This window comes from Callospermophilus lateralis, chromosome 1 (genome assembly GCF_048772815.1).
Source record: "Callospermophilus lateralis isolate mCalLat2 chromosome 1, mCalLat2.hap1, whole genome shotgun sequence".
NCBI lineage: Eukaryota > Metazoa > Chordata > Mammalia > Rodentia > Sciuridae > Callospermophilus > Callospermophilus lateralis.
The window spans coordinates 93,897,366-93,920,414 of record NC_135305.1 but is presented as its reverse complement, the minus strand read 5'-3'; the positions used below and the strand labels follow the sequence as shown (position 1 = coordinate 93,920,414).

The 23,049-nt window shown below is 38.8% G+C and overlaps 1 protein-coding gene across 1 annotated transcript in view; it reads left to right on the top strand.

Annotated features, from left to right (window-relative positions):
* LOC143397664 (immunoglobulin lambda-1 light chain-like) overlaps positions 1-23,049 on the top strand; it is a 51,751-nt gene that overhangs the window by 9,017 nt on the left and 19,685 nt on the right. Inside the window, exons 4-5 of the mRNA XM_076854024.1 lie at positions 1,014-1,337; positions 17,208-17,219. Coding sequence (XP_076710139.1) covers positions 1,014-1,337; positions 17,208-17,219 — 336 coding nt within the window. The remainder of the gene's footprint in view (positions 1-1,013; positions 1,338-17,207; positions 17,220-23,049) is intronic.

Genomic DNA, 23,049 nt, shown 5'->3' with positions numbered 1-23,049 from the left:
GAATATCTGTGGAGTGAGGTGACCCTATACTGAAGGATATGGGAGTAGCTGAACAGGGGTCAGTGGACTGATGAACCAGAGTCTCCAGCTGAGTGAAGATATACTCTTTGTGGGCCAAATGATACACAGCACAGCCTGACCACCTGCCACCATGGCCTGACAGGTGGGGTTATTGAAGATCTACTTTGTGAAAGATACTGAGTCCATTAAAAGAAAGAAAAAGCTGGGCATGATGGTGCATGCCTGTAATCCCAGTGGCTCAGGAGACTGAGACAGGAGGATTGAGGGTTCAAAGCCAGCCTCAGCAAAAGCGAGGTGCTAAGCACTCAGTGAGACCCTGTCTCTGAATAAAATACAAAATAGGGCTGCAGATGTGGCTCAGTGATTGAGTGCCCCTGAGTTCAAACCCTCCAGCAAAAAAAAAAAAAAAAAAAAAAAGAAAGAAAGAGAAAAAGAACACACCACTGCCCATGGCTGTGACTCATGCCGTCTCTCTGTTAGGCAGCTCTCCGTGGTCAGGGGTCATACCACTGAATCTCTTTTCCTAAACCCCATCCCTTGCCCACAGTGGGAGCTGCATGATTACCAACTGTGTAAGTGGGTCATCTCACTGTTCAGAGTTGCCATCTGTGCTCCATGATCTGACATAAGGTGTGGACTTTGTATTCCTGTCTTCACAGAGTGGAAGTGCTAATAGGTATTGGGGACCCCCTTCAGGAAGGGGCAGGAGAGCTGCATGGGGAGGCCCATTTCACCTGCTCAGAGGGGAGTTTGGCTCCTTGACTCAGCCAAGCCACTAAACCACAGGAGTCTGAGCCTCTTCTCAGTGAAAACTGGCTGCCCCAGAGGAGAGCACAGTCCTCAGTCATGCTGTCACCGAAGTCAGCAGTGGCTCTGGCCATCCTTGGAGTTTGTAAGTTTTGTTTAATTACTTTTGACTGATGTTCTCTAATGTTGTATTTTTATAAAATCCCAAGAGTTTGTTCTATTTACTGCAACTTCTTTCTTTCCAGTGTGTGTGTTTGGTGCACGTCACCTGGAGCAACCTCAGCCTTCCATTACTAAAACCCTCTCCAAAACAGTGCGCCTGGAGTGTGTGGTGTCCGGAGTAACTATTTATGCTATGTCCATATACTGGTATCAGGAAAGACCTGACCATCCCCTGAAGCACCTACTGTTCATTTCAGAGGATGACACTGTCAACCTGGAACCAGGCATTACAGTGGGCAAATTTGAGGTGGACAAGATACCTGAGACATCTACGTCTACCCTCACTATTCACAATGTAGAGAAAGAAGACTCAGCTACCTACTATTGTGCTTTCTGGGAACTGCACAGTAGTAGACAATTAGAGCCACCTCAATCAATAAATGATCTTTGATTCTTCATTCATTATTATAAATTGGGGAACCACAGTCACCACCAGCACACTTTTTACAGTCTCCTAAGTAATTGTTCAGTGGTGATTTTACATGTAGTTGCTAAATTCTGCATTTTCTGGACCGAGAGACTTTACACGAGAATGAACCAATGCTCAGCCTCATCTTTTTCAGACATTTTCTTTCTCCAACTATTTTTCTAGGTCTCCTATTTTCTCCCATTTATTCATCTCGGACAACCTCCCCACTCACTATTCTTTTATGCCAAGAGGTTATAATAATTTTTCAAAACTTCTTCTGTCCTAGTCAATTTGCATTACAATGTTTTCTCAGATCCATGTATCCCCCTCAATTAGAAAAAAAAAAGATATTAGATACTTTTCATTTTTCCTAGAGGGTAGAGTATAAGACACACTGCAGGATCTAACCATACCCAGGGAAGACTGCAATGACATGCTCATCTCATGCATGCCTTGCAGTGGGTGATGTTTGATTCTGCACAAAACTTGGAAACCCTCCTACTAATCGAGTCCAAGCCCAAGGTCTACTCTGAATTGGGGTTTGTGGTGTAGTTCAATTTTGGGCCTGATTCCATTAATATGACAATAATTCTTTTTAATGTTTGTATTAAAAAATAAACTGGCAGTATATGTGCTTAGCATGAAATTCAAACAGGGCAAAAAGATATTAAGGAAAACTTTATTGCCACCTCTGCTCCCAAGTAAGCCAAACAACCAACCACTAACATCAGAGATACTTAGTGAAATGCTTTACTTTTTTTGTTTTTATTTATTTTTTACTATTAATTAATTAACTTATTTTAATTAAGTATATATGGCAGCAGAATGCATCTTGATTCATTGTACAGAATCGCAGCACAACTTTTCATTTATCTGGTTGTACACGATGTAGCATCACACCATGTGTGCAGTCATACATGTACCTAGGATAATGATGTCCATCTCATTCCACCATCTTTACTGCTCCCAAACGCCTTTCTCACTCCTCCCTACCCTTTACCCAATCAAAGTTCCTCCATTTTTCCTATGCTCCTCCCCGCCATTATGGATCAGCATCCACTTATCACAGAGAACATTGGGCCTTTGGTTTTTGGGGATTGGCTTACTTTGTTAGCAAGATATTCTCCAACTCTATTCATTTACCTGCAAATGCCATAAGTTTATTCTCTTTTAATACTTTCACACCAGTCAGAATGGCAGTTATCAATAATAAAAACAACAATAAGTGTTGACGAGGATGTGGGGGGAAAGGCACACTCATACATTGCTAGTGGGACTGCAAATTGGTGCAACCATCTGGAAAGCAATATAGAGATTCCTTAGAAAACTGGGAATGGAACCACCATTTGACCCAGCTATCCCACTCCTCGGCCTATACCCAAAGGACTTAAAATCAGCATACTACAGGGACAAAGCCACATCAATGTTTATAGTACCTCAATTCACAGTAGTTAAACTGTGGAAGCAACCTAGATGCCCTTCAATAGATGAATGGACAAAGAAACTGTGGTATATATGCACAATGGACTATTACTGACAATCATTTTTAATAGACTACTCTGAGCCAGTCATTATGCACAGGAGAAATTACAAGTCTTATCTGCTCTGTCAAGGGTGGAGGTTGCGCTTGTTAAGTCACTTTCTGCTTCCAGTTTGCAGTTTGCCACTGCAATGACAGAGCTCAACTTAAAAGGCATCTTATGGTTGTAAATCTCCATAAATTGTTGGGCTCAGTTCATGATTGTTTGAATGTGTTTATAAAACACTTTCTTGAAATATGGTCTTAAATATATAAGCAGAAAAAAAAAGACCTATATTTTTGCTGATAAAAGGGTTGAGGTAAGAATGATTCTGAGTCTTATCTTCTCCAATAGCCTTTATAATGATCTTCCCATAAATATGGAGGACAAAGTGGTCAGGTTTTAGGCCTCTCACAGACATGCTCAGGGCTCATTTGGGCTACCTCATTTTGGGCTGTGTGGTGATGCATAGGCTATTGAGCCACTGCAGACTTATCAGTAAACAAAAGTCTTGTAATTACCTTATATTTTTCATTAGGAAAACTCCCCACACAAACTGGTCATGGGGGAAAAGTGATATTTATTACTTAGGAATCTTCTTATGAAAGTCATCATTCTAGAAATTGCTAGATGCCCTTGGAAAACCATGTTTGATACTTGTCTTGAGTGCTCTTTTTGTAGTCCTTTGAATGGGCTCCTTAGAGGCAACCTGGGGTACAGAAATTGGCAGAGACTTGGGAGTGGACATCTCTGACCTTATGAACTCATGATTATTTTTTTTTCTCATTTTTGTAGTCTCTAAACTGTCTAACAGCAAATATTTATTTTTTATTTTTTTAAATTTTTTGTTTTAACTAGCTATACATGACAGTAGAATGCACTTTGATACATCATGTATAATGAAGTACAATTTCTCATTCTTTTGGTTGCACATGATATAGAGTCACACTGGTCATATAGTTATATATGTACATAGGGTGATAATGTCTGATTCATTCTACTATCCTTCCTACCTCCATACCACCTGGACTCCCTTCACTCCTCTCTACCTAATCTAAAGTAACTCTATTCTTCCCTAGCTCTCCCCGATTGTGAATTAACATCCACATTTATCTCTTAAAATATTATTTTAAAATTTACTTTTTAAAAGAATTCATATGCGTCATGATGAAACTATCTCTGCATATTATTTAGCACTTAGAGAACACCTAAAAGCCTGGGATGGGCTCTGCTTGGCCACTAATTTTTCTTCTTTTTTAAAAACAGACCCTTCTTTTAATAAATAAACCATGCCTTTTCTCCTCAGTCCTACTGATAGAATCTGACAAGTTAGAGACAATGCTGATGCTTTGGGTGCTCAGAATAGCTTAGTGGGCTTGTGCATCTCCTTGGGACCTGGGATTTCAAGCCTGTGGATTCAGGGACCAGTGGAAAAATACACAGATTCCTCAAGTTGGTTAACTGATGTGGAAGAGAATGGGCTTTCCTAGCTCCACCTCTTGGATCCTGGACATGAAACTTCTGGCCATGGGGTGGATGCCACTATATCTTGGCTACTGGGGAGGATGCAATCAACTCAAGGCCACTTGTCAGGGAGGGAACCCTGGCCTCACCCCTGTCCCTCTTCCTAGACCTCTACTGGTGCTTCCCTTGGCTGGTCCCTAAGATCACCCAGACAACAAGGAACTATTAATGCAGCCCATGGGTCAGACGCTTAAGAGGACGGAGGGCGGAGAGAGGTGGAGAGTGGATCTGGAGGAGCAGAGAAGACACAAAGCAGATGCCAAAAGAGTAGGAGAGGTGAGGCTTATCCCCCAGTAAGCACAGCACCTGGAAAGCAAGAAGACAAATTTATCCAGTAGTGTTCATTTCACTTTCCACAAAACCACCAAGATCTCATCTCTAACATAACAGGATATGTTCCTTGAGTGACACACAGGAACCTCCACAAGTCTTAAAGGATTATCATTAAACGCTCTTCTTTTGATTACTTTAAATAGAGAGGATCATGTAGAACACTGTAATGCAATTATTCTTGTGTTATGTGATGGATTCTTATCTCAGATATTTGTGGATTTGTTAAGTAAATCTCTGACACATAGGTAGAATAAGATCAATAACATACAAGAGATCTATATTTAGATGAATGCTTACTGTGCTTTGTGAACCAATATTATGATAAATCCAATTCCATGCACTTAATATATTGTGTTTATTTGTTTGCAGTGCTAGGGATTAAATTCAGGGCATCACCAATGTTGGGCGAGTGCTCCATCACTGAGCTTGATGTTCTTTAAAACCATAGATAAGAGCAGGGTGGCAAAACAATCCCAACTCTTATTCACCTGTTGAGGGAGAGGAGTGCCTGCTGCATTCATCTAAAATCCAATCCCACTATTGCTAAAATGGATCTGTCTCTTCTGTGGTTTTAATCCACTTTCTTGGCACTTCTAAGTCACATTTTCAGTATTTTAATTAAATGCTGATCATTAGTATTCTACTGTGGTCCTGTTGCCTTTATTTTGTTCACATAAAATTGCAGAATAATTACCAAAATTTATACTTATGTATAGAAAATTTGCAATCTATGAGTTGGTAGATTGGGCTCTTATTTTATTTGCTTAGTAAAAAAAAAAAAATCCTAAAAACAAATCAACTAAACCGAAAAGACAATGGCATAACAAAACAACAATAACAAAGAACACCTATTAGTTAGTCAGTTTATGTGCACAGGATTGAGTATGCAGAGTATTTTCTCAAGGACCTCAGTTCTATAGGAAAATAAGAATTTTAATAAAAGTTCTGATAAGATTATAACAACAATAGCACTTATGTGCTAGGCACAATAGGCAGAAATTTATATACTTAATTCTAATGTTTATAGCAGCTTAATTCACAATAAGCAAACTATGGAACCAACCTAGGTGTCCTTCAATAGATGAATGGATAAAGGAAATGTGGTATATATATATTCAGTGGACTATGACTCAGCTCTAAAGAAGAATGAAATTATGGCATTTGCCAGTAAATGGATAGAGTTGGAAAATATCATGCTATACAAAATAAACCAATCCCCCAAAACCAAAGGCTGAATGTTTTCTCTAATATGTGGATGCTAATTCACAATAAGGAAGGAGTCTGTAGAGAAGAATAGCGTTAAATAGGTGGGGGGAGGGCAGGGCATATGGGGATAGGAAGGATAGCAGAATGAAACAGACATGATTTCTTTATGCATATATGAGACTGCATGAACAATATAATTCTACAATGTGTACACTCAAAAATGAGAAATTATATCCCATCTATGTATGACATATCAAAGTGCATAAACATATTCTACTGTTATGGGCCAGGCTATATAGATAATGACCAAACAGACTCCATTTTACCCTGCAACTTCATATTATGTAAGAAACGCTTCTCCCACGGGAAAGCCCCACCTCTGTACCCATTAATAGTTACCTAGCATAACATACTGGGCAACAGAAAATAGCAATTCTTACACAACGTAAAATTACTCTCTTTGGTTTCCATTTTTCTTGGGCAATGTACCTTGTCAGAGATTGACTGTCTAGATATTAGTAACCATTCTCTAACTTGTACTGAACTGGGGTCATTTTGACCCCCTTCCCTTCTGCTTACTTGCTGCTATGCCACCCTGGAAAATCCCATTAGAAACACCAATGTCCCCATTGCATTGTCTCGCTAACTGCCCAATTGTCTCTGTACCTGCTTGTTTGCAGTTATGTCAACCCAGGTGTGTTTTTTTGCCTTTAAATATTCTAAAATGCTCAGGCTCCTTGAAGCAACAGTTATGAAAAGCAGTCACTGGCTGGCCAGCTCTTTGATTTGGACAAAACTGGGACTTTGTGTGTTTTCTGAGTGACCTGCCCCACAACACTACTGTCATGCATAACTAATTAACACAAATAAAAAACTTTTATAAAAATAAAAGTTTTCTATTGTTATTATCTCAATATTATTGATATCTTTTCGTTATAAATTTGGCATTTTGATCAAGTAAGTGACTTGATAGCTGGTATTTAAGCCCAGTTCTGACTGATTGACATTCTACTGCATGAATTTCAGAGTGATTTGCAAAAGAAGTACTTTTGAGTGGAGACATTTTGGGAGGAAAATGAAAACAAAAGAATTTTTCCACTCACATTATGATTTGTTTCTTGACCTGTGTTCTTAAGCTTCATTCTCCAGGGCTACATGAAGGCATTTAAACTGTTTAAATACAATGTTTACTTAGAAACCATCTGCAGATAAATTTATTATGCAATCATTTTTTTCTCACATTAAAGTTCTAATGATCTATATTTAAACAAGGAAAAAGGGCACAACAAAAAACTGTTTATTGAGCATCAGAAATTTGTCAAGATAGAATACAAAGATATGACCCTTTATAAGCTTTGACACTGCGATTCCCACAGTTAACCTGCTAGGGAGCACAGAAATATTTTCCAACATGGATGGGAAATAAAGTTCGAACTAGACAAAATCACAGTCTTCCCTGAGAAGGCCACATTCTGTTTTGCTTTCTGTACAACTGTCCAGGGAGGGACCTGCAGGGGCTGAGGACCAAGCAGGTGTCAGATCCTGAGCTTTACATAGTTTTTCTGACTTAGATATTATTGTCCACCTCTAATAGATGAGGGGTGTGGTGAACACATAGAGTTTGCAGCATCCAAGATCCTGCAGACATGGCTAGCAGCAGGGAAGAGATTTAGAGCCATGTATAACCATCATTAAAACTTGCCATTCCCATCACACCACACTGAACCAGCAAGACCTGGAATCCAGTGCAAAGAAGAGAACTAAGATTAGGCTTTTCTGTTTGTGAAGGTCAGACTGCAGATTGCATTCCTACAAAAATGTACCTAATAGGAAATTTGACTGGTTAATGAAAAGTGTTGAAGATGAGAGATTTACTACTCACAGATAATTAAACAATCAAATGGCTTGAATGTTTGAGTAAGTAATATCAGGAACAGCACTCTGTTATCACTCTGTACCTCAAAGGAGAAAAAGAATTAAACTAATGATTCCTTGATTTCATTATGAAATCCAAGTTTCCTGAGAAGGCAGAAATGGATGGGTCATAGGGTAGGCTTCATGGTACCAGAGATTCCAATAAAGGCACTGCCAAATAAAAGAAGTAAACATCCACTTTTATCACACAACCCAGTAGAAATAGTAAGAAGAATGAATTCAATGGTTTTGCCATCAAATTCTTTCACATGATGAAAGAACCTGTCTTGGGAAAATGATTTCCCCAAATTTCGAATATTGTAGATCTTTATTACTTTTTAATCATATCTTTGTATTAATTATTTTTTCTCAGCCTCCTTGGGTACAAGACAAATAGGACATTACAGTCATTCCCATCTGTGACCATCTCTGGAATGAGGTGGGCTGTAGGGGTGTCTCTGGAGGAACAAGGGGAGGTGGCTGCTCAGGATCTTGACCATGAGGCTCCATCCCCCAGGGCATCTACCAGGAGAGCAAAGCTGAGTACCTCACAGTGCCTCTAACCTCTGGAGGGGCTATTGATGTAATTTAAGTCAAGGAACTAAGATCATGTAAAGAGAAGGGTCCCAATTCAAAATGGTAGCCACAACAGTAGCTCTATGCTGATCCTGCTTCAACAAGGAGGCAGAAGAGGGAGGAGGAAGAATGGAAAGGATACAGAATCCACTGAGCTTCAGTGTTATGCTTTGTTCTGTGCCCAGTTTCCTTTCTTAAAATGATGCTGAGGGACAGGTATGCTTATTTCACTTTCATAGTTGAGATCACGGAGTGTCAGACAGAACCAAGTTAAGTTAATAACTGGCAGAATTGGAAAGAGAAGCTGGAATGCATAGTTTCATGCTCCCTTTTGTGGCCCACCAAGTTGACTTGGTGTGAAGAAATGGAATAGAGTTTCCAGCTCTACCATTTACTAGCTTATTCTCTCTGGGACTCCCTCTGGATTTAAAATATCATTGATTGGATAGAATAAGCCAATGTTCATAGACATCTTTTGGAAATTTTAACCACCACATAAAAGTATAGGATTGTTGTTTTATTTTAATATTTTTCACTCCTTCCAATTAGATCTCTAGAAAAATTATCTCTAAATGATAGACAATATTTATGGAGCTCTCATTATATAGAAGGTATTGTGGTTTACTTATGAAAAAGATTTAATAATCACCAAAACTCATAGGCTGATGTCAAAAAAAGGAATTTATTATCAAGTATATGAAAGTAACAGGCAACAATTGGTGAAGCAAGGCAGCAGTGCTATCTGCTAAGTGATAGAATTATCATTATGTCCACTCCTATTCCTCAAGAAAAGATATTGTACAAATAAGAGTAAATGATTTTGCTCATGAGCTAATAACATGAGATTTTTTTCATATTGGAATTTAGTGGAAATTTCATTTTGCTCACATCTTGGCTGAGAACTAAATAAAAAAAAATAATAATCAGTTTTATGTGTTTCTTAAAACAGCAGCTAAACCACTAGTTTTCACCTGAGGGCAATCCCCTCTCCAGGGTGCATTGGCAATGTCTGAGGATATTTTTGGTAGTCACAGAAGCGTGGGGGGGGGCACTACTGGTATGTGGCTGGTAGAGGCCACAGATGCTGCTAAATATCCTATAGTTCATAAGACTGCTTCCCTCTCTTCTACCATGACCAAAGACTATGTAGCCTTAAATGTCAACAATGCAGAGGTTGAGAAAACCTGGACTAGGTACATTTCCCAAGGACATGCTAAGTGATAGAAAAAAATTGTTGACCCCAACCATTGGCTCATGAGCTATGTCAATACTGAATGTAAGAGGAGCTTAGAGAATTTGGGGGGACAATGTCTGTGTAAACTTTCTCTAAAAAGCCCTGTTGGGAGTGCCATGGCAACGTCCTCCCCTCCCAGGGAGGAAGGAGGGAATAAGTGCTCCCCACATTCACACCAAAAAGGATTCACCAGATGCTGGAGCCAATGTGAGTCCAGAGCAGAACCCTATGTGAGAGTCATGGGTGGGTTTGATCTTTGTTGTGAGGGTTTGGTGTACACAATGACCAGTGATGGCCTCACCTGGAGAAGTCCACAGGTGCCTTCAGGTCATGGCAGACTTTTTAACTTAATCCAACTTTTCCCTGATATCCATTAAATAATGTTGATAAAACATCAATTATAAAAAGAAAGCACCCTAAAACCTAGAATGTAAATGGACTGATTATTTTGGTGTCCTATAGAAAAGTCTTATAGAAAGAATGGATCTGGGCGGAGGGGTCTGAGATGCCTATTTTCTCTTCTTGCACTCGAGGACTCCTTCCCCTACATCCTGGTATGTCGACTACTTTGCTTCAGTATCCCACCTCCTCAGTCTTATCCTTTGGCACACAGTGTAAAAGGCAAGATGCTAGAGCTACAATGTTCATCTGCTTGTTGCTCCAGAAATATGAATTTTTTCCCTATTTCTCAGATTGATTAATGGATATTCAGAAAATGAATGCTTTTCCCTTGATAATTTTTGTTTTGTTGGAAATACTATTGTTGAAATTGAATAAATACAATGAAAACAAGTGAAAATATTATTTCAGTAACAGAAAGGAAGCATATATTTCACTGCCTGTTATCCAGGCACAATTTTTCATACACATTTTGGTACTGAAAAACTCCAAACAGTGTTTTTGAGGATTTGATATTTACTTGGGGAGAAAAGAAACTTTTATTTAAGGTTGGTTATAAGCAAATAATTCCATTCATGAAGTACATATTCTGTCTGCCTCCTTTTGGTATTCAAAATAAAATTCACAGAAAAGTAAGACATTATGACCTAATATTATAGCCTCTGAAACTATGTCATTAGAGCTAAAATAATGAGCATACCCACCCCTCAATATGTCTGTGACTACATGCTCCCCAACATGGAGCTGCCTCCTTCAGCCCCGAGCCCTGCTAGGCCTCAGCCCCAGCCTGCAGCACTTCCTGTCCTCCTTAGGTTGAGGCCTTCCTATAGAGGAAACAGGAAAGAGAGTCTGATGGCTATCAACTGCACCCTCAGATGCTGGTAACTGTGCCCCTCATGTCTGGTTTTTCATATTTTCCTGCTGAGTTGGGTTCATACGTAGACAATGAGTATGTTGGAACTGCCTGACCATCTCAGAGAGCAGGCAAATTCCACTAATCCATTTCCCTGAGATTTCTAGTAATGATGAAAATCAAATCTCAGGATAAAAGTGCTGGGAAGGAACAGTGCTCCCATTGGTGCCTCATAGTGTGTGTTAGATGTTTTAAATGTGTTCCGAATCTCAGGGAATCATTATAAATCCCCTGAAAATAGAACTATTCCTAGAAAAAAGAACTAATAATTACAGGTGGTCACTGTGTTTCAGTTTGCACAATTGGGCCATTTCAAATATCTTCATAGGTTACTAACATCACAAGAACATACTGTGGAGTTTAAGAGTAAATGTGACTTGTCCAGATTTACTGCCTACCCAAGCGCAGCCCAGCTAGGACAGATGGAGTAGTTGCCCAGGAAGTCATGGCTGAGTTTCACTTTGGGCACACATCAGGAAGAGATCCAGTCCTGAATATTCTGCCCCAAGACCCTTTTCCATGCCAGAGAGGAAAAGACTATGAAAGCCACTTATCAGTTAAGTTCATGAACTTGGTTTAGCAGAAAATGTCATGGGTGGGCTACATGGAGAAATATTAAAACCACAAAGCCTGGACTCAAGTGATCAAAATGAGTAACGAGGATCATGTCTTAGAAATACACACTGACCATATTTTCATTCTCTCCTTTACATATTGTCTCCTATTGCACTTTCTTTATTAAAACTGAACAATGAGATAATGATTGATTGATTGATTGATTGAGCTGGAGAATGAACCCCGGGCCTCACATATGCCAGGCAAATATGCTCCATCACTGAGCCACATCCCCAACTAAACCCTGAGATTTAAAACCCATGGAAGGAGATTGAATTTGCATTTATAAGTCAGAAGACAAACTTGGAAACTAAGATGAGAATTTTATAAGAGATATTATATAAGGAAAACTCAGGGTATGAACTCAGCATTCACTCAGAGGAAAGGGTGGCATTTCCTGCAGGGAATTTCTGTGAGATTATGGGAAGAGTTAAGAGAGGCAAAGAATTGAGTGAAGGCCATTCCTGTTCCCCATAACCTAGTGTCCTAGCCCAGAAGAGGTAGAAACACTAACAGAACTCAAGATAGACCTGGGGAGAATATGAGAGCATCAGGTGATGTTGAGCTCCTCCAATAGTGCCAGGGTAGAACTTCACCAACAGAGGCAGGTATAAACAAATATGAGCCCAACCCAGCACTATTTTCTGCACAAGTGTTTATAGAGGTTATCTAAATGCCTCTCAGGGTCTCTAACAGGGTACAGAGGTACTGAGAGTGTCAGATAACATATTGTATGATATTTGGATGACAAGCTTCAGGGGGAAGCTTTGCACCCCAAGGGCTTGGTGTGGAGTCAACAGTGATGAGTTCAGGTCTGTAGTGCACCAGCAGATTCAGAGGGGGAGTCCAAATCCCAGATGACACAGAGCAAAGTGCTGGATGCTGCTGAAGACAGTGAGTAGCAGAAAGACTAAAAGGACGATACCCGACACCTAGTGGGTTCCAGGGTGGCAAGGGCACCCAAGTGTTAGCAATACCGAGGGCCCACAGACTGACTCAGGCAGCAGCCTCCACTTCTTTTCTCCTTTCTCTACCTGAGACAAACACCTGTGTGAATGTACAGCCAGCCCTTCTAATGGTAGCCCACGGGACTAGGGCTAGGGCCTAGGGCTTCCAGTGTTGAGCACCTCAGAAATGATATTTATTAGAAAAGAGGGAAAACAGGGCCTCAGAAGGAAGATGCAGCTATCTGAGCCAGCGGGGTTTTCCTTTCTCCTCTGTAGGCGCTGTGGGACCTGTATTCATACCTGCTGAATGTGGGACCTGGCAGGGGTGACACAGTGTCACTTATGATCACTGTCTGGGGCTACAGGAGTCCTGATACACTTGGAAACCATATGGAAATCATGAAGAAGCTTGGTTTAGGAAAGAATAAAGAGAAGCTCCCAATATGTTAACGATATTTACTGATTTTCCTTGATTTACCCAGGTTACAACTTCAAATTAATCACCAAAAATTTCAACAGGTGAAAGCTGAGAGAAAATGAAATGGTTGAAAGGAAGAGGAGGTCACATTTTAAAATGTAATAGTGATAATTATAAACAATGGAAATTTACTATATCTCAGAAATCATCAATATGCTTTATTAAATTTGCATAAAATTTCGATATATGTATAATTATTGCAGCCATTTTCAGAGGAGGTATGTGAGGCTTAAAGGGATGAGGACATTTTCACAAGACAGACATGTCCTAAACGATAAACATAGACCATTAATAGTTGTAGACATCAAAAAATGCCTCAGTGCTGTGGGAAGTTTCTCAGAATACATGATGAACTGAATAAAGAAATCAAAATTCTGTACATATAAATATATTTGTAGTTCATGGAAACGTATTCCTATCAATGTATCTGCAAAGAAAAAAACCTGGAAATTAAAAAACCATAATGATTATAGTTGTTGTCTTTCATGATCTGAACATGGATGTTGTCATTTTTATCTTCATCTTGTTTCTCTGAGTTTCTTCATGAGTATCTTTGCCAGCAGGCTCTGCTTTTCAACTATGTGAATTTGTGAAGTCCATTCAGCAGTCTGTATCCTCATCTATATAATGCAACTACAAGTGTCTATACTATCTGATTATTGTGGTGGCTACAAAGGTGGAGAACATTTTTTTAAAGCTAAACAAATGTTTATTAAATATTTGATACAATTAAAATTAATATTTATTAAAAATGTAATATGTAAAAATGGGATGTAGAGAAAAGGAGTTCATAAAATATCTCCTGGGCACTTCCTCTGAAGCTAGGGCACCTTCCTGTTCTCACATTCATGAGTGAACATCAGCCCTATTTCAATATGTACAGGGCAAGCCTGCTGGGCACAGTGCTCAGCCTGAAGCCAGTACTGAAGGGCCCAAGAATCACCCAACCCACTAATTCCCTTCCTCACCCCAGTTCAGGTCACACCCTCCTGTCACTGACCTGAGACATCCAGACACCAGGTCTCCACTTCTTGAGGACACAGCTGGCAGTCAACATGTCACTACTGCAAGCTGTAACCTTCTTTTCCTTCTGGACTGGTGAGTCACTCTGCCCAATTCATTTTTTCTTGATGAGTGACTGTATTGATTCTTTCATGTTTACTTCTCATATTCTCCTTTTTATCTCACCGTTGGACTTGGATGGTCAGAAGTGGAGCAGTCTGATGTATCTGTTTCTGCAGAAATAAAGAAAAGTGTTAATATAAATTTCAAGTACATATTCAACACATATTCTGAAAATGAAGCCATTTATTGGTACTGGCAGAAACCCAATCAGACCTTGGAGCATCTGATTTAAGTTACCTAAACAAAATCCCCAGCTCAAGGTCCCTTGAATGGGAAGTTGAGGCGAAAAAATATTCTCGAACTGTTGAGGTGCAAACATATTTTTGAACTCTGACTTCAGTTCTTATCACACATTCCATAGAAAAAGAAGATGCAGCCATGTACTACTGTGCAGTGGGGGATCCCCTCCTTGGGCCTGAGCACTCCCACATCCCTACCTAAACAGGCAACCACAACCAGCTCCACAGCTGGGCTCCCAGTCTCAGGCTGCCTTCTCTGAGCTCTCCTGGGATGTCCAGAAGCTAAAATCATGGGCCATGCCTACACTTGAGTTCACAGCTGGACCCAGGCACTGTGCTTCCAAATCTTCACTTGACTCTGTTTCCCAACCAATTTTATCCCTGTCTGTGGACTGAGAGGCATGGGCTTTGCCAATGTTCATCATTCCAGCATCCAGAGATGTTTGTTAAGTGCAAGGTGCAGGTAGAAGGTTACTCATGGTGTGCCATTGTCGTCACACATAATCAAGACGACCCCCGTGCAATGCACCCCTCATTGGTCCACTCATATTTCTTTAACTCACATCCTTATCTAGGCTGTTTCTGACCATGACCAATTTTAAAGGGTAGATCTTTAACTTTATTAGTTCCCTATGTTTTTAAGCATGACATCTGGGAAAAACACACTAAATGTAGGAAGATGGGCATTTACTAAGAGAAATGGATGAAAATTGTGAATTAATTTTTTCCAAAAACCTTTGATAAAGTTTCTGCATGGATATCCTCATGTAAGGGACAGAAGATCAGTGTGCCTTGGTAAATAATGTAGTAACTCCAGAGGAGTTGGCCCTATGAAAAAAAATTTATAGCAGATTTTAATATGATCCCTATAAAAAATAGTGACACAGTTCAGTGATGAATGAAAGAGGCAAGTAATTTGTGTTGCATTCAAATGATAGAAACATAGGAACTTAAAAATGACATTTTGAGCATTTATAATAAAAGCTAAAATGTTTATAATCCAACATAAGATAACACATAAAGTATGAATATGTGTACATTAACTCTCAATTACGCAAATTTCTGTATTGATGGAAGAAATCAAATTTAAAAAAAAGTATTAAAGTTTAAAGATAGGGTTTATTTCCTAACAGGGTGAATGGGTTATTTTTTCTTTATACTTTACCCTATTATATACATCTGAAAGATATTTAGGCAATTACAGATGTAGAAACTGAGAAACAAAAATTTTGTATAATTTGGCTTACATCAGAGAGCATTAGTAGTTAACAGCGTGCTTATTATCATAGATCATTAATTATGATACTTAACTAATTCTGTCAAGGACCTGATATGTTTTTAAACATAAGGCTTACTCAGAGAAGAGACCAGGAAACTACCTGTAAAGGCCATCTAAAGTAAAATATGTGCAATGATCCAGACATATTATAATATAAGTATTATGAAAATGCTTAAAAGAAAATGATGAGTGCTTTTATTATCATCATTTCATAGCACATTTACTCAGATTTCTTCAGTGAACATGTGTTACTTATCCAAGCTCACATGGTTACCAGAGTTATGACTGGAGTTAAGTCATCTTTGTCCTACTCTTCTCACCTGTCACAGGGAGGTCACTATAATACCACTTCTCAGGATTGATGACACTGAAAATGACACACTATTAGCCAGTCCTCAATACATGTTGGTTGTGTTATTAATTGTAAAACTTTATTACTACAAGTAAAAATGAACAATACTTAAAAATAACCCTCTATTTGACAGTATATGTGAGAAAGCTCCAAAGTTGTTTTATCTAGGGTACCAGAGACCCCCAGAGAGCAGTGGAGAGGTACCTGCAGTGAGACACCTGTGCTAGATTTCAGACAACTCCCTGGCAGACTTGCAGGACTCAAAATATTGGGTGAATAATGGGGAAAGAGACACAGAGCCCCAGCACATTCTAGGGATGGAACCACACAGCCTCTGAAATCAGTGTATTATGGGTTTAGCAGCAAAAGTAGAAAATATTCACAGTACAGTATAAAGAAACATTTATGAAGTATATAATTACTTATGAAAAATGTATATTTGTTTGAATAGAAGGATTTTTTTTAAAAGGAAATATAGTTGTTCAAAATTTTAAGAATGCTCATTACCAAAGAAATACATTACTATGCATTGTGCCACACAGTGTTCTTAATTTTGCATGTTTTCCTTAAGGAGAAACTGTTTTTGTTGAAAAAAAATTTTAAAGTAATTTTATCTTGGGACTGGGGTTGTGCCTCAGTGGTAGAGTGTGCACCTTGCACATGTGAAGCACTGGGTTTGATCCTCAACACCATATAAAAATAAATAAAAGATATGGTGTCTATCTGCAACTAAAATTTTTTTATAAAGTAATTTTATCTTGATAATACTAAGAAAAGATAATATCATTGAAAAATTACGATATGTTGGGTACTAATATATGGGTGTTTTATGTATTATCCTTGTGTAATATGATAATGTAAGCAATTTATGACCTCTAAAAATACATATGTAAGCACCATACTCTTATGGAAACTGAGGTCCCAAATCTTAAATACCTTAGTTAATGTTCTAAAGGGCTAAGTGATAAAGCAGATCCTTAATTTTCTCTTGTCCTAAAAAATAATGTTCTATAGATTATCTAAAGACCTATATTATTGTTCCTAGTTATTTAACCATAATAAAAGAATATAAAGGCAATTATGCAAATACCACTAAATATATCTATATATGTGAGTAATACCAAGCAATCATATATTTATTCATTACTATGTAGAAAAACTCAAGAGTTTTGAATGAGTCATTTAACCATTTTTCCACTGTCTTTCTTTTCCAGATGGAGATGATTGTAATACCCACTTCACAGGACTGTGGAGAGAGTTAAATGAAACAACAGAAGGAAACCTCTCGCACTTTGACAAGTAGCAAGTCCTCAGAGGCTTTTAGATGCTATATTAATCTTAAAGCCATCATTGAGTATTAAATATAACATTAATTTGAGATCAGTCTTACACACTACAGACATTCTTGTGAATTCAATGGATAAGGGAGAGTAGAAGCTGATTTCTAGAGATTTTTCTGTATCGAACCTGCCAGCAATTGTAGTCTAGTTTCTTCCTAGAGGTACCCAGATTATGGATGAAATGTGACTCGTCTAAGTGATAATCTGCTTGGGGATATCCCAATTGCTTTAAAAAGAAACAAAAATATACTCTAGTGCTTGTATTCATGGCATATTGAATAATGTTAATAAAAGCCTCTGATTCTCTTGGTTGTGATATTGAAAAATTAAGGTCAGGATTCTTACCTGAATTCTGACTCAAGAGCAAATCACAGACAGACAGACATGATGACAGGATGCAGCAGCCATATCTTCATAGCTCCAAAGCAATATTTCACAGTGTAAAATTGCAGAGCAAAAGATAACAGAACCATCCCTCCCCTAAAATAAGAAGAACAGTGTATTCAGGGAGTCTTTCCACAGCGTCAACACACATATCCAATCTGCTCAGCTCATGTGGTGCAGGAAACCCCAGAACTGCTCATAATAGCACCAGATCTTGAAGAACCCAGGAAATCACCTGACTTTCCACTTTTTTGAGACACTAGAACAGCCATACCCTCCTGCACTGACCTGAGGCCTCAGCTCTCAGGACCCTCACTTTCTCAACTTCTCCCCAGAAAGCCATCCTAGCAGAGAGGATGCCACTCCTGAAAATAGTCACCCTATCTTCCCTCTGGGCTTGTGAGTTGCCCCTCACCACTTTAGTCTCCAGGAGAAAATGAAGCCATTCTTATTTGTAGCTTCTTCATGTATCATTTGTTCATGGGAATCTTTCTTTTTTGTTTGCAGTTGGACTTGGGCAATTGGAGCAACCTTGCTGACATACATTGTAAAGTGTGGTTCCAAGATAGCCTCAGATTAAACTTATAATGGTACCAACAGAAACCAAATCAAGGTTTAGAGCATCTGTTATATGTCTGGACAACTGCTCAAAGGGATTTAGGTGGGGAGAACAAATTTGAGGCCAGTAAAAATACAAAACACTTTCATTTCAATCTTGACAATATTTTTCCTTAGAGACAGAAGATGTGGCCACTTATTACTATGCCTATGAAGAGGGCACAATGTTATAGTTGCCAGAATAACCCTCACAAGAAACACCTCCAGGCCTGTGCCCACGCCTCCTTCACATATGGGCAGCCACAGTGGCTGATAAGCTGGTCATTTAGCCTGAGCCTTCTCTCCCTATTGCACTTCTAGAGTTTTGCAGGGGTTCTCCTGGATTCTACTCTCCAATTGATCCCTGCACAGTATTAACAATTATACTCTGAAAATACAGGGTGGATGGCTGACCAATAGTACAGTCTTTATTTACTTGATTGTACAGATTTTCAACAATTGAATGGTTCAAAATGAAGGCAGGAGAGAGTTAAATGCCTGGAGAGATGTGCAACTATTATATGGATATTTTCTGTGACTGACATTTTCCCATTTTACACCTGAGCACTGGAAGTTTTCAGAGATAGGATGATCTGTCAGACATGATAATTGTATGCCTTCTATTGGTATCCTGAAACGATCTGAAGAAATCTAATGATATTTAAATCTATAAGGAAACAATCAGCCATTAGGGGTCTATGAGAGATCTTGTTGAAATCTTATATATGGGAGAAAAGGAGGCAGCTCTCTCTACACTCGGGACTCTTGGCTGGGACAAGACAAGCTCAGCATATGCCCTGAAAACTTTATATGTCAGCATTCTGCAAAGAAAGCAAAAAATCCCGAATAAGAGGAATAGAAAGTTAAAACGAGATAATACCTGCTTCCTGTATCTACAGAGAATGAAAAACTAGTTTTTCCCACAATCAGCAAAGGAAAAAGTAATTATTGACAATTATTTTACATCTATTCTATTAATACTAGTTGGATGTTTGAGAACATTCAAAAAGTAGTGGGACAAAATGTTAAGTGCAAAATATGAAAACTCCACTCCTACCTTTGTTATAATCTACTTTCAAACAAGCAGAAATTAATGAGAAAAATTCTTACATTGGACACTTTTATCATATTGAAACCTTTTATGGATTTCTTACCACATAACATCTATGCATATAGTTTATCTGAAATTACTGCAATGTGGTCTTGCTCCATTTCTCCATTCTAAAGATCAGGTTGTGCTATTAAGGCAGAGATGCTGTTGAAGCCCAATTAGGGAACACCAGGGGGCTCCAGGGCATGTTTTGGGGAGTAGACTTAGGATCTCAGGTCCCACACCCTGTTTCTGGCAATTCCTGACCCTGGGGTCACAGTGGGATGGACCAGAGCACCTAAATCTCAACAGACATTGATGAGAGAAAAATTGGAAAGAAGTTTTAAAAAACTTAAGGAGTGATCATCTGTGAAAGGATGGGTCATTTTAACTTCTTCTTCTTCTTCTTTTTTTTTTTTTTTTTTGCGAATGTCTCAATATTTTATTTTTTTTTATTTTTTTATTGGTTGTTCAAAACATTACAAAGCTGATAAATCATCTTTCATACATTTGACTCAATTGGGTTATGAACTCCCATTTTTACCCCAAATACATATTGCAGAATCACATCAGTTACACACTCACCTTTTTACATAATGGCATATTAGTGACTGTTACCTTTCCTATCCCCTACTATCCCCCCTCCCCTCCCCTCCCATCTTCCCTCTCTACCTCTTGTGCTGTTGTTCAATTCTCTCCCTTGTTTCCCCCCCTTTCCCCTCACAACCTCTTCTATGTATTTTGTGTAACATTGAGGGTCTCCTACCATTTCCATATGTTTTCCCTTCTCTCTCCCTCTCTCTCCCCCAATCGTCTTTGTTTAATGTTAATCTTTTCCTCATGCTCTTCCTCCCTGTTCTGTTCTTAGTTGCTCTCTTTATATCAAAGGAGACATTTTAATTTCTTGATAATTTAGTAGAATTTGTGCATTTTAACAAAGATCTTCTACTGAATACAGATATGTATGCATAATAGAACATTTTACTAATTTATGCATTTGATAACAAATGTGTATATATGATACACTGAAAATTGCTGTATATCTGTATTTTCTCCCCTTATGTTACTATTTTGTAGTTCTCAGTAAAAAAAAAACAAAACAAAACTACATTACACTTGAAGGTAACAGTGGTTAATGTGAAGCACATGGTCAGCAAATTATGTCCATATCCAAAGCCCCAGTTTTGTAAATAAAGATTATATTGAAACATAACCTTGCCACTTTGTTTACATATTTCCTACCGCTGTGAACAAGAGTAACATAGTTGGCTAGTTGCAAGAGAGACCCATAAAGCCCAGAATATTTGCTATTTGATTCTTTACAGGAAATGTTTGTCAGTGGCTTTCCTATGAGTGACATATAAGTTTATGCTTCCCGATTTCTAAGTGTTTCCTTCAGGACACTATATTATGTATACAATCTCCCCTTATTAACTGCAACTTTAGGGAAATTACTTCACTCATCTTTGATTTATTTTTCTCATTTGAAATGGGAAACAATAATTTTTAGTTAAATGAAATTTGATAGGAATAATTCAAATTATACACATAAAGTTCTTTATACTAATTTTTTTCAGATGGTAAAAATAATTATAGAAATCTCTTCATAAATTCAGCTAGATATCCGATTTTCCACAGGATGTGTTGGTGAAATGCCCTGGGCCCCTTTCCTGCAGACTGCATGGCTTAGTAGTGTGTTCAGAGTAACACGTCCTCTTCCTGTATCAGACCTCAGATTTGTTCAATGATTGCCCCATTATTCAGACACCTTTTGGGACTGGTGCTGACAGAATGCTGCTCCTGCTGCAGATTATCATAGCGGCCTCCCTCCGCACTTGTGAGTCTCATTGGTGATGGGATATCCTCTCCCACATTGGAAGGGGTGCAACAGAAAACATGGGCGGTCAGGTGACAGCACATTCATGGGGAGGAAAACTACATGGTCATTCAAACGACACTCACCATAACTATGAGTTAATTCTTCAGAATGAAAACATCAACCCTAGACACCAAGCTATGCATAAATTGAGAAAAAGCACATAAATTCAATAATCTTAAATATTTCACAATTTTGAAAACTTTGGACGTTCTTTCTTTCTAATTTTCTTTAGATACAAGTAGAGACATTCTCATCTCACAATTTGCAGCAAACATCATCAAGAAAAGAGGAAATACAGCATTTCTTGAATGCCAAATGAAAACAAACACCAGAAGGAATAATGCATATATGCACTGGTACCGACAGAAGCCAGACCAGCCTCTAAAATGAATTCTGTATATTTCATCAAATGAAAATGTTATTCATGAGCAAGGTGTTAATGGGGACAGATATGAAGCAAAGAAACGGCAGAATGACTTGATCTTCAGCCTCAGAATACACCGAGTAACTCAGGAGGATGAGGGAATATACTACTGTGCCTGTTGGGATGCACTCTGTCAAAATGCTGCCCCATCACTTAGCAAAATCCCTCCCAGATGGTCCCATATGTGCACACCTCATTCTTTCCAGCTTCCAGAGAGGCCTGACCACTGTCCACAGAATATCTTCCTCCTGCTCATATGTCCTGGGCAAGGTCTCAGCAGAAGCCCAAGAAGCCAGGCTCTGACGATTCCTCATTAGGAGCTGCATGGTCTTCCTCACCCTCTGGCCCTGGGCTGGCTCTGTAAGTGTCCTAAATGATCTCTGCTTTTCCATTTATGGGAAGTTGCCTGAGAAGGAGAACATTATCCCTGGCTCATGATGGTTTATTGACTTTGACAGAGCGAATGAATGAAAGAATGAATGAATAGTGGAAAACACAAGGCCTTTTGGATGAGTAGGCCTGAGTTTTGCATTCCTGCTGGGTCACTCACTGGCAGTGTGGCCCAGGAAAGTCATTAAAGCCTTTCATTCTGTTTTCCCAATTTAAGTGGTCACAGTGTTAACTACCACATGGGGTTGCTGAGGACTGCACCATGGTGTCTCTGAAAGTTCTAAGCATCATTGTTAACAAATCTCAGTGTCTCTCCCATGATGAGTCAATCGCTTCACTGAGCTATCTCTGCTCAAAGGGAACACTTAGAAACTCTGAGAAAATCATATCTGTGCTGTCCTCCCAGCAATGCTAATATGTAGCTTCAACTCTGAAAAACTGAAAATTATGATTAGGATAAGAATGGAGGGTCATGAAACAAGATTCTTTTTATTCCATCATTTTGACTTTTATTATATTCATTCATAACTGAATATAATCACATTAAAGTGTCTATAACTACACTAATGGTTAATAGTTATTAGGCTGAAAACTTTGGGCTACTGCTGGTCTATAAAATGTACATACTACTGGAAATGTGGAAGGTTATTTCACTTGTTTCTCTATAATAATGACACTTTACTTCCTTGCTCATGACAGGCATAGGCATAGCTATCTACAACTTGTATGATATGGGAAAATATATAAAACTCAGGGAGTGGAAAAGAGCTCATGGATAAGTAGTTTTGAAGCGATATTTAAAAGACAACAGGGAAGAATTCCTTTCAAGGGAAGGTAACACTCATTGTAACACAGCTGTTTCCTGTGAGCTCCTCCCAGATTTGATAGTACA